Below are 18,269 nucleotides of genomic sequence, written 5' to 3' on the forward strand. Positions count from 1 at the left end.
TCGCTTTCTCGCTCCAACTCCCACAGAAACGGCCGCCAGCGCCGCAGGCCCGCAGCGTTGATGGCCGCCGCACCTGGCGCACCAGAGGAGCGACTCGGCGTCCTCACTCCTCAATGCCTCCGGGAGAAGACCGGAATCTCCGAGCCCAGGCACGCCCCCGTCCCCGAACCGAACTCTCCCGTATCGGTTGGATTCCTTCGATCTGATCGTGTGATTTCGTCGCTCGCTTGCTTCGTTTTCCTCAGGTCGGAGGTGCACAGGGACGGAAACTACCACCGAGCGGTGAACGTGTGGATCTACAGCGAGAGCACCGGGGAGCTGCTGCTGCAGCGCCGAGCTGATTGCGAGGAATTGTGGCCTGGGCAGTGAGACATCATTAGCGCCGGCCACATCTCCGCCGGCGATTCCTCGCACTCTCGGCAGTGAGTTCTCTGGCCTCACGATAGTGCTCTGCGCTTGAAGAGCTATCATCTGAACACCACCCTGGAGTGCGTAGAGTAGCCTGTGCACACTAAGCAGCTAGCGATGCCTAAAACACTTTAGCAGCAAGTGGAAACTGTACTCAAAGCTCTTTTATACCTTCGGGAACGCTGAGCCCTCCATGTATGACGTAACTGTTGCAAATAGCATGGCAGTTGCAATTTTGCTCTTGTTCATCCTCAGAGACATAAGACCGTGTCCAGTCAGGGGCGGATCCAGGCGATCACGCTCCGGGCCGACTTATAAGGCTTGCTTATTTTTTGAAAATCATTTATGTTGTTTATTTTATAAGGCTTGCTTCTGTTGGTCACTTACTGTATAGAAGAACGACTCTGTCTAGTTAATCCTTTTTGGTTTGGATGATGACTCATCATTGGTACTACATGTAACATGAATCATCAGGAGGGACCTTCTGGAAGATCCAGGCATCAACCATTTCAGTCGATGCTTTCGAGCTCATGTGTGTGTTTCTTCAGGAACGGTTAGTATGCTTATACCGCAATCCATTATATTCTGCAACCGATGACACCATTGTTGTCAGGATTTGTCATATCACATTTACATAACAACTTTGATCAACCTTTAGCCAAACATTGGTGGACACTTGCCTAGTACAGTTTATATAAGCATTATTATTTTATATTATCTATAAGATACTTTTTAATACATAGTAGGGTGTTTGGGACTGTTCCGCTTCATAAATTTTAGCTCCACTCCACGAATTAGTTGCCAAACACTTTGAACTCCCAACTCCATTCCGAGATTGTTTGACGTCTAGCTTGTGTGTTTCTCATTGGTTTCTAGCCCGTGTGCACAAGTAGACTAGACCTCAGAAGGTGTTCGATAATATGCCAAGGAGATGGAGAGCAGTCGCAACGAACTCGACTCACCGCCATTGTACATCCGCAGCACAAGCAGCACTATGCTTTGATTATTTTGTTGAGTATGTGCTGTCCAAACAGAGGTGCGCTGTGCGCATGGTTTAACAATCAACAGAAGAAGAAAAAAAACACAAGAAAATGAGTGTATAATAGGTAGTGTCAAATTTGATGGGTATAGTAGATATTTCATATTACTATCTGATATTTTTAAAGTTAGAGTTACTCTACAAGCTAAACGGTGCAAAAACTCTGCAAACTTCATGATGGAGCAACTCTACAATAGAATTAGTGGAGCAGAGCTAGAGCAGTCCCAAATATCCCTTTAAAAGCTATTTGTCTGTTTCATCACATTTTTATTAGAATTTCCATACATTAGAATCTACACCTTGGTAATTGGCAATGCGGATGGTATCTTATACAGTTATACGAAGCCTAAACGCAGACCCATACTCCATTTCTCCTAATATATAACTTATTTAACTTTTTTATATCAAATTTGATTGTCTTGTCTTATTCAAAATTTTAACTTGTCTTATTCAAAATTTTAAGAAAAAAATAAAAAAAATCACTAAAGTATGTTATATGGCAAACGATATCGCGGTAATGTTTAATAATAATTATGAAATTTTTTGAATAAGACGAGCCAAACTTTAGGGTAAAAAAGTCAAATGAAATATAAATAGGAATGGAGTACCATTTATCATTGTATCATTTATGGATTTATCCACAGACAAGCTCCAAGTCCAGTTGATTTTTATCACAGATCAAGTTAGGTGACAACCACAGGAATCATAGGAATCATCTAAATGAGCCAACAGAGCTAGTGTTAAAAGCGAAATTCAATAGGAAGCTTTCTTTAGTTCGATCTCGAATTTTCGATGCTATACAAGCTCGGATTAACCGCAAGTGTGGAAAGATAAAATCTCTTGCTTTATATTTTATACATGGTTCAAAAAGTCTATTTATTGTAACAAAGAAATAACTATGAAAGACGTTAAGTCGACAGTACATTCACCAAGGGGGGGAAATCAGGAGCAAGATGGGGAAATGATGAAATGTTAACGCCGTATCTCCCCTGCTGATACTTTGAGGTGCTCTTATTCCCCAAAATTCTTCGCAGCAAAAAAATAGATGAAGAAATGCCAAATCCCAAAGGCTGACACATTCTGGAAAGTCTTCAAAATTTCAAGTCCCAAAGGTCATTGAATGCCACTGGAAGGCAATTCAGTCTATCCCCAAAAAAGCAGCATCTTTTCTTTAGCAGAAAATACAGCGGGAGAAGCCCGCACTGTAAAAAAATGCACCATCTATTGAGAAGGAGAAATGCTCATCTGTTCGAGAAATAAAAATTCCACTCTGTGTTGGCTATCTGAGAAGGTCGTATTTTCATTAGCTTGCAACCTCAACGACCTCAACCTCTCCATCGCTGTAGTCAGCCCAGGATTTGGGCTGCTCGGCTGCAATCAACTCTTCAGCAGCATCTTTTACCGCTGCGCCTTCTTCTGTACCTTCAGGAGCTTTGGTTTGCTCAGGCTCCACTTCACCATCTTTACTTTCTGGGTGGTTCGTGTCATCCATGTTCTGCTTTACACCCACACCCTCAACATCTCCTTCAGGACTAATCTGGCTACATTCAGAAACTTGTGGGGATGCAGTTACTGGTGACTCCAAGGTACTATCTGGAGAGGATAGAAGGTCCTGTGGTGAAGATGGAATACCACCTGGAGATGCTAAAGGACCATTTGGAGATGCTGGATGCCCATTAGGACTCCGAGATTGACCTGGAACAAACTCTGGGGCGTTAGGGTTCATAATCCTGGGGCCAGACGTGTTTGTTTCTGTAGGGGCTTCACCACTTGTCAACACAGGCTTCTTACGAAGTCCTCGGTGCCCTGATCTATTGTAGCCTCCAGCCAGACGTGGACCATAAGGTACCCTTGCAGTTGCAGATTGGTGAGGGTGCTTGCGGAGAGGAATGGACAGCATAGGGGGCACATTGGCTGGTGATGGCAATAGCCCTCCATGTTCTCTGAAACCTGGGACAGCCATTGAACCAAAAGCTGGTACGCTGGATGGATTGAATGGAGCCGCAGCAGCAGAAAGTTTACTTGTTGTCTCTTTAGCACCTTCTCTTGGTGTATCATTCTTTTCACTCTCAGATAGTGAAGATTTCTCATTTTCACCTCCACTAGACAGTTGTTCTGGTGTATCTGCTCCTGAATCTCTTTCATCGTCATTGGAGGAAGAATCATTTGCCTCAATTGCAGTTGGTGCTTCATCATTTGGGGTGTCAGCCTCAGTTTGTGTTCCAGATGATATGACCGGGGCCGGAAGATCTATGTCCTTTGCTACAGATGTCTCTGCTGGATCTGAGGATTTTTTATGTACTGTATCTGGTTGATTTGAACCAATCAAAACATCAGTTTGCTCAGGTTTACCTCCATCAGGTGATTTAGATACCTGTGAAGTATCATCCTGTGGCGACACTTCTATTGCCCCATCTTTCTCCCCAGAAGGGTGACCATTGATTTCTTTTGGAGACTTAGAATTAGAACTTTCAGGACTTGCACCTTGGTCACCTGTATCTTTTTCTTCTGTGTGTACATCACTCGATGCTTTGGCAAGAGTCCCTGGTGCAGCTATTGCTACCTCCTTGTATGAAAGTGACTTCCTTACTGTTTGACTAGCACTTGGTGTTGTGGATGGTATCACCTTGGCAGCAGCTGTGGCAATGGCAGGGCTTGCTGGCTTGGAGTTGAGATTGAAAGAATTCTCACCAGTATTCGATGAGACGGCAGTGCTAACTGCTTTGGAATTGAAGCTTGAACTCTTAGCCAATTTCTTTGCAAGAGGTCTAGAACCAATAGAAACTGCAGCCTCACTAGGTGAAACTCGAGGGGAAGAGAAGTTAGATATACCTCTTCCTTTGTATCTTCCATTCTCACTGTTTAGTGAACTAGTATTAATTTTTGCCAGATTTGGCCTCCTCGTGCCTGCACCAGTTCTGCGGCTCCCTGTGGATCGCCCCTTTGGAACAGCCGCTTGCCACCCCTCATCAGATGTGCACTCTTCAGTAAAACCATCTTGAGGTATGTGGATTGCAGTGTCACTTGATATTTCATCTTTCACATGCTCAACAAAGGTTCCATTCTCTTTTACTCCAGAGTTTCCATTCTCGGTTAATAAATTTTTATCATTGTTAGGTGCAGGACTCCTTTGATCTTCATCATCAACAAGTTCAGATTGGTTTTGCCCAGTGCGACCTTTGATCTATGATTCATAATGTGCATGTATGAGAATGACCAATAGTGGAATATAAATGTGATATAGTCTCAACGGAAGACCCTACCTTAGCACGGACTTGTTTCCTTTGCATTTCCTTAGCCTTGAGCTCATCATCCGGGTTGATATAATCCAAAAGATCTGATACACTGATAAAGAAAAATAGAAGATCAACACTTTCAGCAAATGATCTACTTAAAAACACAGTTCCATAAATATTTTTTACGCACTGCTTTTGACAGTATTAGGGTAAAGGAAACAATCACCAGTATACAACAAGTTATCACCTATAAAATCCATACAGAAACTTAGAAGATTAACTATTCTTTAGCAAATCAAGTAAAAACTTCTTCCTGTAGTTTAGTTTCGTGAATGATAATATTTCACAAACATAATCAGTTACAACATCTACCTCAGATGTCCTCTGCTTGCTATTGAAGCATCAGGCTTTGGAGTACCATTTCGTGCTGCTTCCTGCTGCTCTAGTGCCTTGGATTCAAAGTATTCCAGCCAAGCAGAAGCATCCTGTGGAAAATATGGCTATTAGATTTCCTTGGTGCAACAAGAAAGGTAGATCATTTAACTGAAAATTGGTGGCTAAGTGGAATTACACATAACCAAGCCAGCCTTTTCAGCTTACCTGGGTCCGAAGATCCTCGGATCCAAGCTTTGCTTGAAGTATCCTTAGCGTGGTCTTTTCATGTTGGACACTCAATGAGTACGCTTCCATTAAAGACAAAGCAATAGCAATAGCATGATAACTTGCCGCAGTCTGTCATTAAAATATTGAGACATAAGATGGCCTTTCGATGTTAGCCTTTGTTTAAATCACAGACAGGTACTCTAACTGTTAGAAGTGTACAGATCAAAACTGATGTGAGCACTGAGCAGGCAGTAGAGTGTGCAGCTGTATGTATATTCATGAGGCATAATACAATCATGCCAAAGACAGTGGATGTGGTTGGGTTGCCTACCTGTATGTGATCAGCGCCAAGCAACCGTTGGTTACATTTTAGAGCTTCGTGCAGGTAACGGAGTGCAACATGGACATTGCCCAACCCTTCTTCCATCATCGCAACATTGATATAAGTTGCAGCGGTGTTAGGATGAGAAGGGCCACATGTAAGGTGCAAAAGATATAGGGCACGATTGACATACCTGAAATATAACAGTCAGAACATAAATAAAGTAGTTCAAACATGAAAACGGTAAATGAAACAAGCTCCACAGGTAAGTGGGAAGAAATAAAACTATAGTGTCGTCCATTTTTACCATGTCAGCTTAAGTAGATGACTCTGAACTTACTTTAATGCTAGTTCTGTATGTTGCAGGCGATAGTAGAAAACAGCAAGATCTCCATAGCTTTTCATTGTATCTGGGTGGTCAAGTCCAAGTTCCCTCTCATTAATATCTAAAGCCTTCTGTTGATAGATGGTTGCCTGTTTGAAAGAGCAGCAACATTTATAAAGTTAAGCCTTCACAGCATAGGATAGAACTACGCTGTTGTGGAAAAAAATTAAACACCTGACAAGTGCATATGTACTACAGGTAACTCAGAGATGTAATATCATAGCATTGACAAAGCTAAAGCAACTTACAAGCTCAACCAAAATAATGAAATACGATTCCAATTTGAAACACAGTAACATGTCTAGGATAGATGCAATTTCATGAGCACCTAATTGTTCTGCAGACATATCTTATGCAGGTAAAATTGACAAATATTGTGGAATAGTGAATGCTACTAGTGAGAGCTAGTGATGAAGTCCTAAGAAGAATATACCTGGTTGAAGTCACCAGTATGATAAAGCACTACTGCAAGAAGGCTGTATGCTCCTGCCGTCATTCTATGATAAGGACCACAAACAGCAACAAGTTTTGCAAGAGCCTGCACAATCATGTGCAGATTAGAATGATGGAAACCGAAAGAAGCACCAGTTCAAGAATTCTTCACATATGGATGCAATAGTAATATAACGAATCGTACTTTTGTGCCGTAGCTAACAGCATCCTCAAGTTTCCCTTTATCCAGGAAAGTCTTGGATGACTCCAGCAGGGTGCGGCCATCAGCTGATGAGCATGCAACATGCTGCAAGTAGGCAAAATAAAGGTTGATGTCCATGAATTCTCTAAGAATTTCTTATTCAGCTATTTCTTTTAGAAATGAAAAGATTACCTTGTAGATAGGAACAACACTGATAATATCCGACTTTCTGAATGGGTTTGGCATATCCATGTCATAATCTTTTGTTATTAACTCAAGTCCTACCTAGATTGGAGGAGTTGTTATCTGAATCGTGGTTCCAGATTGAACAGATACAATAAAAATGTTAAACCTCAATGAAATGTAAAATTATAGCACCAAATTACCTTATGGCAGAGACCACGGAGAATGGCATATTTTCTTAGATCAAGACAATATTCATCTTTCCACTTCCAACCAAATCTCTTTATCAAAAAGACCTCCAGCCACCTTTTCCTGAGATTATGATCCTCACCACAATCTTTGTCATTGTTTTCCTCCAGAAATGGTCCCAACAAAATATTTAAACATGACGCAACTGAGTCTGCCATATCATTTATATCATCAACAGCTGCAATAACAGCCCGAACTATGTGCTTAAATGCTCGAACTACCATCTCATGTATACACAAGGACTGTATATGTGGAAGCTTATCCGAAAGCTCAACCTGAAAAGCGGCAATTATAATAGTACCTCAGTGTCATTAATAAGAGGTTCTTACTATCTTAGTTGTTCAAATGAATTGACATGATTTTGCGACTCAGAAAACAAATCTTGAACATAATCATAGTATGTACCACTCGTCCCAGTGACCGCATCTGGAGGCCCCTAGTGTGCATAAAATCTGTTAATGTCCTTCCATCAACAGGGGAAAGCTCAAGTGAGCCAAAGTCTGCAACCTGACAACACAGAAGGATGGCAGTAAAACACAGTGTAACTCAAAACAAGTCTTTGATTGCTGCAAGATAGATATATTACCAATTTGGGTAGCGCGGTATCATCATAATATTTATGTGACATCTCAATCAGTTCATCCAGTGACTGCACACAGAAGCATGAAATCAAAAGGCATAATGTAACAATAAAGAATGTGAGGACCATGATGGACGTAAACCTTGCTAACCTACGGTATTTGGTCCCTGTAGTAACACAAAAATCACCAGATGGGCTAATTCTTTACAATAGGTGAATTTACCAAAATGTTAAGCTATACCAGCATGGAATTGATGAACTATAATAATACTGAGGGAATTAGCAGTAAAATTGATGAATAAAGAAAATGCAGTGATGGATGAGTAACCGCAAGGACACAAGTAGACTAACATGAATTTCATATGGACGTCTAGGTGATGTGGAATTGCTTGGAGAGTTGGAGTAGTGTGTCACATAATTGGCTAATTACCCCCCAAAAAGTTAAGAAATATCCAAAACCAACATGACAAGAGAAAAACCTTAACATGAAGTCCAGTTTCTGATTCCTTCAGTCTTTGGAAAGCTGCTTCCGGAAGCAATCTCTGAAGAATAATGTCCTTATCATCCTTTACACTGGCAGTGTTGTCTGTATGCCCATTATCTGTATTAGGTGAATTGTTTCCTTTTACATATGTACCTTTTCCACCCTTGTCATCTGTCTTCTTTTTTATCTCCTTTAACTGACCAAATTGTTTACCCAGACCCTTTACTGTAGGGACATCCTTAGTCTCGTCACTTTTCTTAGTCTCTGTCTTCTCGGAAGTTGGGTTCTGTAGATGTTGTACCCAACAAGCACCAAGTTCCCATCTGATAGGTCTTGTTACTATCGGAACCTCATTTTCAAGCTTCTGCAGGCTGTCTGTTAATATCTTCCGGACAAAAGTTTGAGTAGCCTCATTGTCTTGAGGATCACTAGTCTGCAACCGTTGAACTCCAGGTGCTTGAGCACATGACTTATGAAGCAGCATCCTTAAGCTGATACAAGGAAAAATGGTCATCCCATTGGTCTCATCTAAACAATACAACAGGGCAAGATGAAGTGTGTTAAGAGTAGACAGCTATCTATGCAAAAAGTCAACCATACAGACATAAATTATGTAAACCTATATGTCATGGTTAAGATTTGTGAAACAATAGCATGTTCTCTAAATTATGTCTACTATTAATAAAACGTGTGCATACCACGTTCTCTAAATTATGTAAAAAAATACTTGAGATCAATCAAATGTACATATACGTCGTGGTTAAGAATTGTGAAATACACATAAGAGTATATTTGTACAATATCAAAGTCCCAACTACTAACCTGTTGACATTAAGAGCATTGCTACCTCCTTCAGGCTGGTCTTCAATGTGGATCTCCTGCTGTGCTACAGAAGCAGCTGGCAGTTCAGTATCTACTGGAACTTGGACAACAGCTGTATACCCACAATGCTTTACAATAACCACACCAAGAGTGGCTGTATCCTGTAATTGGATAGCATAACTTCAATACTTCATAAAATGCTAATGGAAGTATTAGTATAAAAGTTGCATGGAGGGAGTCTAACATGTACTGTTGCACTCTCATCAGCAGTGATGCCTTTCAACAAGTTTCTCTGAGCAAGCTCATCAGAAGACATCCCTGGAGCCTGACTTCCATCCAATTTGACATCTAGCTTGGAGCTTGCATCTGTTTTGTCCTTTGTGATCATTATTTTCATATCACCTACTTGCTCGGTGTGCAAAACTGAACCGATGGTGCCATTCTCTGTTTCATGTAAACTTGTATGGTTGGAAATCAGTTGCTGGATAGATGCAACAGCTTTGAGGACTGCAACATCCACAAACAAACTGTGGAGTAGGAAAGCCTTTCTGTCTCTGATTTGCCTCTCCTCAGCTGTTTTGCAAGGCATTGCAGCAAGAATGGCAAATTCTTTCACCCATGGTCTATGGTCGTGCTTTCCGTCTCTTCCTTGACCACCACCACTGCCACCCCAGGTTTCATCTTCGGTTGGGAGAGGTGGGAACACTGATGGTGAGTCGGCAACGACAGGGGGAGCCACCCATGTGTTTGATCGGAACCCATAAGGTAGATTTCCAAACTGATTTGAAGAGTCAATAAATAAGCGAAGTTCAGTTTAAGATCCTAGCAGTGACCATACGTGCAAACATTTGATAACATAAATTCAGCATGTGAAAAATAAACCTGACCTTGTTGTGCTCGACAAATGCCTTCATCAGAGCCTTGTAGGCCTGCAGATTGCAAATGCATTTCTTGTCAATAATCAGCCGTTCCTATTCATGCGACATGGTCATACATACAAGATCTAGTGCTTACTCCATCAAATGCACGGCTTGTCTGCTGCAACAGTCCAACGAGGGAGCGGCTGATGAGTGCTCGCTTCCCTGCAGGGTAGAATCCTTCTTGGGATGCCACAATCGTCACGGGTTTCCCGTTACAAACTCGCACCTGCATACCAACCCAGATTCTAAGTGGTCTAGAAAAACAAACGCTCCTAGAATTAGCAACTTGTCTAAGTATGGCCAATGTGCATCAGGCCTCACAGCCAAATACGTCCAACACAATGAATTTAGTTAACAGACACTAGTTTTCAGACTTTGTTTGTATCAAACGCACATCGATCTGGAAGAAGTCGTCTTCTCTCTTGTCATCAACGAATGGGCGGGACGACCTCCGAATGTCTGCAACCAGTCACATTCTATTCAGAGAAACTGGGAGGAAAAGAATCCCGTATGCAACTCGCCAAACCTACTCAATTCTGAATCAGCAAAAAAAAAAACGCATCAACGAAATCAAAATCCGAAAGAGTGGCAGCTGGCGCGACCACTCACAGTGCAGCGGCGGCGTGAGGTGCGAGAAGGTGAAGAAATCGTAGAACTGCTCCAGCTTCGGCGGCGGGTACATGGGCTCCTCGCCGCCGCCGGGCGCCGTCTTACCGGGCGAGGGCGAGCCGGCTTTGGCGGACTCGGCCGCGGCATCCGCCGCATCGGGCTTCGGCTCGGGCTTCTTCGCCCCGAACACGGTGGTGCAGGCGACGATGTCGAGCAGGCGACGCACGTGCGCGACGGCGAGCTCCTCCGTGTAGTCCTCTGCGCGGGACGGCGAGGAGGTGGTGGGTGTGGGTCAGTGACTGACTGCTCGCATTTTGCACCCGAGGAGTCGGCGGGCTCGTACCTTCGACGATGGTGAGGTGGCAGGGCTTGAGGGCGGCGATCTCCACCGTGTCCTTGAGCTGGCCCCCACGGACCTGCATTTGCGTGCGATGGGCCGTCAGTGGCGCGCGGATCACGAGGCGGGTTTTTGAGCCTCTGGGTGATGGGCCCCCGGGGGCCTTTTTTTATTACCTCGTGGGACAGGGAGAAGCTGGTGAGGTGGCAGGTGTCCACGTGGACGGCCAGGAGCTTCCGGATGTCGAGGATCCTGTCCGTTGATATGCCCTGCACACAGACGGGCAACCCGGCAACCGTTGGTCAGTAGAAATGCTAATGCAAGCGAAGATGGAGCCAGAGCAAATAGCACCTCAGCCTTGCGCTCCGCTACCCTTCTTCAAAAGCATGTGTGCCGTGCCAATTTCAGAAAATAAACACAGGTTTGCAAGAGTCCAGTCTGTCTCTCTCAAATTAGGCTCAAGGTTATCATTGTTTGTTACTCTGACGACATACTGAAACCGTGCAATTCTCTTCTGCCAAGCAAACCGAACACTCTGCTGGGCAAGCAGTGCCGTAGCTTGCGCACGTGCTCCTGCTGCACACGCCTAAGAGTGTCCGTACTATAGATGCACATGAACTCCGTGCATGTGCGCTTTAATATATACTCCCTCCGTTTCGTTTTATATGTCGCTGGATAGTACAAAATTGAACTATCCAGCGACAAATAAAAAGAAACGGAGGGAGTAATATATTGCAAGTTTAGTTTGCAATGACAGACGAGCATAGCATATGCATGCATGCATGTCGGGGCTTCCCCTAAAATCCATGCAAGAAGCAAGAAGGTACGGTGTCCTCACCTTGAGCGTGAGCAGCGTGTAGTCCGGCGTCTCAACGGTGACGTCCAGCACGGTGGGCAGCACTGCACCATGCAAGGAGTTCCTCCATTATTGGGACGCAATCGAAATTAACTAAAACCAGCATATATACACACATAGAATTATATATCCCACATATATACATACACGCAGAGGGAAAAAAGGAGAGAGAGATAGAGAAAAAAAAAACAACCAAACAGCAAAACAGTTAGTTAGTCATTTCCAAACTGGATGTAATTAATCATCTCCTCCATCATCAGCGGTTCACAATTGTCAGGACTCAGGACATGGAACAGTTTGCCCTCCTTTCATCCTCCAGAAAACCATCTCGAAACTCCAAGCACAACAAATCCCTTCACACGAAAGAATCTAGAGAACCAGCAGATTGAGCGCTGCACCTTTCTCCTCCTTCTTCTTCCTGTCGCCCCTGGCCTTGGGCTTGGCCTTCCCCGCCTTGGGCGCCATGGCTGCCGGGCTGCCGCCGCCCCGAAGCTAACCGAGCTCTGGGCAGCGCAGCACCGCGCGCGGAACCCCTCGCGACAACCTTATCGCCACCACCAGTCTGGACTCGGGAGGAACTCGGCTAAGGCGCCCTTGGCATTGCAGAGCTGCTGCTGAGGAGGAGGAGGAGATAGCGAGGCATGCAGTGGAGAGAGGTAGAGAGGGGATAAGGTGTTTATGGGGATATATAGTAGCCGCGCGCGGCAGCTGCTGCTAATAGCTAGGTGCCTAGTACAGCAGGTAGCCTATGTACTCCTGCTGCTCCTGGACCTGAAGTGGTTCGTGCAGAGTGAGAAGAGGACAGGACAGCAGCAACAGACAGCGGTGCTACTACTCACTTTTTTTTTCTTTTCTTATCTTGTCAGGTCCCTAAAAATACAATTATCTAGTCACATTCTCATTTAAAATGTACTGTATTAATTTTGAAAAATACATGAGTACAAAATATTAATTTGTACGACGACGCCAAGTAAAGTAACAATGGTATGAAATTGTTTTTATGATGCTTTTAGCAGTATATATTTAGTAAAAGAAATATTAGTCTGTTTTTAAAATAGATTTATCCAAAACTAACGTGCTTTAACAAGAAATTTCTCTACAATCGCTTTTTTGGATGAAGAAAGTATGTATGTATACTGTAAATACGCTGTCGTGATGTTTTTTACATATATAAGTTTTCCTATATATATATAGATAGAATCATTAGAATGTGTTTCTAGACGTGTATGAGAAGCTTTATCTAACTAGAAATGAGAAGCTATAATAATTTGTAATTTGGAAGAAAAGAGTATTTTTAGTGGGTGCTTGGTTTCTATGGAGTAGTTTTTAGTTCTTTCATTCTATTTCATTTTAGTCCATAAACTATTAAATACGAAAACTCCGTATTTGAAAATTTATGAATTAAAATAAAATAGAGAGATTAGAAATTAGTCTTTAGAAACCAAACATCACCTTAAGGCTTGTTCGGTTAGGGGTAGATTAAAAGAGATTTGAGAGGATTAAATTTCCCCCTTATAAATTTGTACAGTAGGGGATTAAATCCCTCTAATTCACTCATGGCCTTGTTTGAATACTCTTGTTTCATCTCAATTCATTTGTATTGAGATGAAGATGAATAGGATAATATAAAACCGAACAAGTCTTTAGTGTTTACTTGTAGAGCAGCAGTTTGCTTTTGTTTATCTATGACTACAAGCACAGATTTTTAAAGTGTCTTTCCCGACGACGGCTCCTCTCAATCTTTCGTAGACCGTCCGTGAGCGAGCAAGTGTCTGTGAATTCTTGAGAAAATTAAAGCCAGATGCAATTTGCCATGGCGCAGGAGTATCCACCTGCACCTCTTTTTTTACGGTCTCCGGTTAAAGTACTCTCTAAGAGGCGGGCCGGCGGGCAGGTTGGTTTTTGGTTGTTTTAGGCTGTCTCCAGCAACATCCTCTATATTTATCTTCTATATCCATTCTTTACAGTCTCCTCTAAAAGATTATATTTTCTATATTTCTTCCTCTTCAACAATATCCTCTAAATTACGTTATCTATACTCAAATATCTATATTAGAGATATTTTTTATTTTTATTTTTTTTACATACGTATTTGTCATACTCTTAAATGTATTGTATATATTTTAGTTTTGCTAAATCTGTTATTTAAAGTATTCAAATGGATGGAGGACCGTTTAGATAAACTCTATATATAAAGAATCCAGCCACGTCCTCTAAATTTAAAGGACCGTTTAGAAGGCTGTTGTATAGCGTTAAGGACCATTTGATCCTCTATATTTAGTGTAGAAGACCCTTTAGGGTTCCTGGAGTCAGCCTTAGAGGAGTTGCATTAATCCGCGAGACGTGGATGAATATTGTGAGCCACACAAACAAACCCTGCTGCTGGTCCAGTCCAGGTTGCAAATCCGGGTTCAGAGGAAGAAACCACGCTGATCTGTCCCTCGACATGCTCGAACCATCCTGCGCAAATGCAACTACTGGAGCCCTCCTCCCGCAGGTTATTCGGGTGAAGTTTCGTCGAGTTTGAGACAGGTTTCAAATGGAGACAAGCACTGTGCGCCGGCGGCGGCCAGCTCCGTTTTTGAACCGTCGGGATAGGACACAGTAATACAGTGTGCAATGAACTGGGCGGTAGCGCAGGAACGCGGGCGGGCGAGCGAGCGAGCGCAGCGCAGCGGGGTGGGTTGGATGTGATGAATGCGATGACACTGGTAAAAGCAGCGGCGCTGGCGCGCGTGTGCTGAGAAGAGGGCGACGGCGACGGGCGTTGGCGCGACGCGGGAGGGCGGGGCGGGGCAACCAATGGCCAGAGGCACTCCGCAGCCCCCCGCTGAAATCCCCTCATCCCGCCGCGTAGGCGGCCTGCGCTCTCTCCCAATCGCGTGCGGCCAATGCCCGGCGTCCACCGCATTCCGTCGTCTCATCCCCATGACCCCACATCCCATCCCGGGCGACCACGCCTCTCCGGCCTCCGTCGAGTCCAGCCCCACTCCCTTTCTGCTGCCGCTGCCCCCACTCCCCCACTCAACGCCACCGCAAGGCGTCGGGGCCACGGCGCGGTACGTGCCTAATCCCGCCGAGGCCCTGTGGCGGCCACACGTTTCTCACCGAGGGGTTTCTACAGCAAGACCATCGCTTTGATCTCTTGAACTACACGGCCGTACGTGACACAGCCCCCAATCTCTACCAGCGGCTGCAACTGGTCCTATGCTCCATTTCTTGGATGCTGCCGCATCTACACCAATCTCTTCTCTGGCAACAGCAGGTCAGCAGCAACTGATCCTGTGCTCGAGCTCTTGGACGCTGCCGCGCATCTACATGTACCTTCATCGACCCCTCCGGTTGGGGGGTGGGGGATCGATATCCAACTAGCTAGGCGAAAGCTGACTAACTTGTGCCTTCTCTTTTCGGTGTTTGCTTATGTTGGCTCCGACCCAGACGTCAATCACTGTGATAAAAACCAGAGACGGTACTTCCCGTGGAGACATAAACGGTCCACGGCTAGGGGTGTTTTCAAACATATTTTACAGTTGTTTCTTGTGCAACTATATAACTAACATTATTTCTATAGATCTAAGCACAATCCTAGCCGTGTTTTTTATTTTTACAGTCTAGTGTGTCTATAATGTTAGAAATCAAATGATGTGATGCTTAATTATGACACATAATTTATTTAAATTTGATGTTTAATAACTGATATTTTTTACAGTTCGTTATATTTGTTGAATGATGTTTACAACATATGATATATGCCTAATCTTTGTGGGTATGAATGACCTGACAGGTGACCCATATCCACATGGGTATACGTATGAGATAAATTCATATCCACACCAATGGATATAGGTGATACAATAGGTTTTTTGTTGTTGTGGTCAGAGGCGGAGCTACGCTACGTAGAAATTAAGGGGTGCACATGCACCCAAAAAATGGAAATATAGTGGTTTGGACCAAAGTTTTACCATATATGCATCACCTGTAAATTGTTATCATGCATCCTCAAGGTATATGTATCATCCCCTGACTTACTCTAGCTTCGCTACTGGTTGTGGTTATCAGTATATGATAATATATGTAGGTATTTACCTGTTGCCATCTTAAGAAGGGATCCAATTAACTAGGCGAGGCTGACTAAAACTTTGCATTGCTTTCTCCTTTCGGTGCTTCCTTAGCCATTTCCAAGTCGGCAAAAAACACTATCCTCTAGAGCAATGAGTACGTAGCAAACTAGATTATCATGAATCGCTTTTCACCTTGCGTGCCGTAACATGTATGCTCCTCTCCCGTGCAAATGCAATAACCCTGAAAAGATCTCCCTCCCCGAACCAACTTTTAGCAGAGAAGGTAATAAACATTCCATAAAAATAACTTTAAGTCTCTATATAAAAATAACAAAGTTAATTATTAATTATAACCAACCCGGTCGTATGATTTTGAGGGTCCCAAACGAACTTAACATATATTTGATTTAACATATCTAGCAATTATCTATGAATAAAGTTGACAAAAAAAAAATATTTGTACCTTGGAGCTAATATAATTACCTTAATGAAGAATAAAACTCCATCACATCCATTATTTCTCATGAAAAGATATTTCTTAGGCACCATCGATGATTAGTAATTGTTTCACCAGAATTGAAAGTTTACAACTAAATATCTAAGACATGATAAATAAAGAAATGGACTATTAAAGAATATGTACGAGTATGAAAGAATAAAAATTAGTGAATTACTTGGGAGTTGCGATCCTGCGACCAGCGACGACGGCGAGGGCGAGATCGGCTCCGTGCAACGGTGCATGAGGCCATCAATCGACGGCTACAACTAGTGCAGGAAATATGGACCGGGTTTTTTGGACGAGCACGAGCACGAAAACAGAAGCCCAAAGCATGCCCTCACACGAAATAATACGGGCCGAGCTAGCACTGCCCGAAGGCGGTCCTAGGTCGGGCCTCAAATTCTGGCCCGTCGGACCCCCGGCACGGCCCGACACAACCTAATTCCCAGCACTACCTACAACTATGGAGCCTCTGTTTATATATGATTCGACAAGACGACAACTAGCAGTAGCATTACTATTTTGTTAGACATTAGGCCCTTCTCGTTCTCGGGCCTCTGGCTACCGCCTTCGTTGCATGGCCCTAGGGGCCTGTTTGGTTCAGCTTTTTTTTATCAACTTTTCCAAGAATCTAGCTGTGGGGAGAATCTGACTATGTAGAGGATCTGAGTATCATTAGGATTAAGTGCGGAGGAAGATAAAGTTGTCCATGTGGCTTAGGATCTATAAAGTGACGGATTACTACTATTGCGACGACTCAACCGATTATATGTTTATGTTGATTTTAAATGTTTTTACCCAAACGAATTTTATAGAAGCTAGCTGAAAAGTTGAGTGTTTGGCAGTCCGCAGCAGCTTTTGGCGGCCAGAAGCTGCGAAAAGCCGAAACAAACAACCACTAGGGTTGGTCACTCGGCCCTGATTATAACTCATACAATAAGTGAAAGTGAAAAATAAGAAATAAGATTTAATGGTCTAAATATTTTTTTATTATATAGGCTTATGTTGTGTCACCATAAAATTTTATAAATCTGTGAGGTTATTTGCGTATTATTAATCTTTTTTTTCTTCAGAAAATCATCAAAATGTATCCAACTATCTGAAAAACATATATCCGAGAAGACATACGGATATCCAAAATCCCGCGGATATTACTCATCTCGTATGTGTATCCGATATTCGAACTATAATATTCATATCCAAAACTCGGACATACTACAAATATCTAGGAAAAACTATTAATTCAACCAAATAATTAGTCTGTTCGAACAATCAAATGCTCAAATATTATACGTACGATTTATACCCTACTCTAGAGCAATGAGTAAAATTTTCCATGAATCGCTTTTCACCTTGCGTGCCGTAACATATTTGCTCCTGTCCCCCTGCGAATGCAAATATGCAATAACCTTGAAAACATCTGTCACAGGCAAGGTGGAGGAAGCTGATATGCAGCTGTCTGAGGATGGGAAGGATACGGCTCGTGTGCAAGACCTGACGGAGAAGATGGCTGCGCCGGTGTCCCTGGAGGAGCAGAAGACTATCAAGCGCATGCGGAGGCCCAACGTGCGTGTGTGCGGCCCAGAGTGGCAGGTGTAACGCTCCTGCGTGAGCGCTGTGCGGCCCATGGGGCGGTGTGTGAGTTCCTGCGTGAACTCTGGTGCGTGCGTGGACACGGGAAATAAATATCCCAGCCGAACAGGAGTCTGTAAGCAAGTTTTGAACCTTCAGAAATACAAATCCTCCTCTGTCCCTGCCCTATCTCCTTCTTCCTTATTGCCCCTTCTCCACGTATCTACTCTCTGTTACATTTGGTATCAGATAGCCACCGATCTCTCGGGACTGGCGTCAATCTGGATCAACCTCCGACCCACGGCTACGACACCAGATTTCAACGCCGACAAAGCAGGATGGATCAGTCTTCCAAACTGCTGCTGGATGAAATTGAGAAGAAGTTCACGGCTCTGGATCTCAAGTGGGAACAGCGCTTCGTCGACTTCAACCGTACCAAGGAGGAACGCCTGGTCGCCCTTGAGCAATCG

At 43.5% G+C, this 18,269-nt stretch overlaps 1 protein-coding gene and 1 long non-coding RNA gene across 7 annotated transcripts; one reads left to right on the forward strand and one right to left on the reverse strand.

The window, feature by feature from the left end:
* The first annotated feature begins 248 nt into the window (after nt 1–248).
* On the forward strand, nt 249–17,981 carry LOC100384317 (uncharacterized). Of its 6 annotated transcripts, none has more exons than XR_004849762.1 (4): nt 249–422; nt 883–961; nt 6,337–6,753; nt 8,980–9,433. It is a non-coding gene; the product is annotated as an uncharacterized lncRNA (long non-coding RNA). The 6 variants fall into 6 exon arrangements; XR_004849761.1 differs by having other exon boundaries at nt 6,352–6,753; XR_002262567.2 differs by lacking the exons at nt 6,337–6,753; nt 8,980–9,433 and adding an exon at nt 17,657–17,981.
* On the reverse strand, nt 2,188–13,793 carry LOC103627850 (protein TSS). The gene is made up of 23 exons (XM_008648165.4): nt 12,066–13,793; nt 11,650–11,711; nt 10,988–11,080; nt 10,818–10,890; nt 10,475–10,732; nt 10,260–10,324; nt 9,960–10,091; nt 9,833–9,874; nt 9,190–9,723; nt 8,946–9,106; nt 8,119–8,614; nt 7,646–7,708; nt 7,465–7,566; nt 7,014–7,334; nt 6,820–6,912; nt 6,631–6,732; nt 6,427–6,531; nt 5,949–6,082; nt 5,618–5,801; nt 5,284–5,415; nt 5,056–5,168; nt 4,711–4,792; nt 2,188–4,631 (listed from the first exon to the last, which is right to left on the reverse strand). The coding sequence occupies exons 1-23, from the start codon at nt 12,130–12,132 to the stop codon at nt 2,751–2,753; spliced, it is 5,295 nt and encodes a 1,764-aa protein (XP_008646387.1). The 5' UTR covers nt 12,133–13,793; the 3' UTR covers nt 2,188–2,750.
* Nucleotides 17,982–18,269: the final 288 nt, after the last annotated feature.

The sequence above is a fragment of the Zea mays genome, chromosome 5, assembly GCF_902167145.1.
Source record: "Zea mays cultivar B73 chromosome 5, Zm-B73-REFERENCE-NAM-5.0, whole genome shotgun sequence".
In the NCBI taxonomy this organism is placed as follows: domain Eukaryota; kingdom Viridiplantae; phylum Streptophyta; class Magnoliopsida; order Poales; family Poaceae; genus Zea; species Zea mays.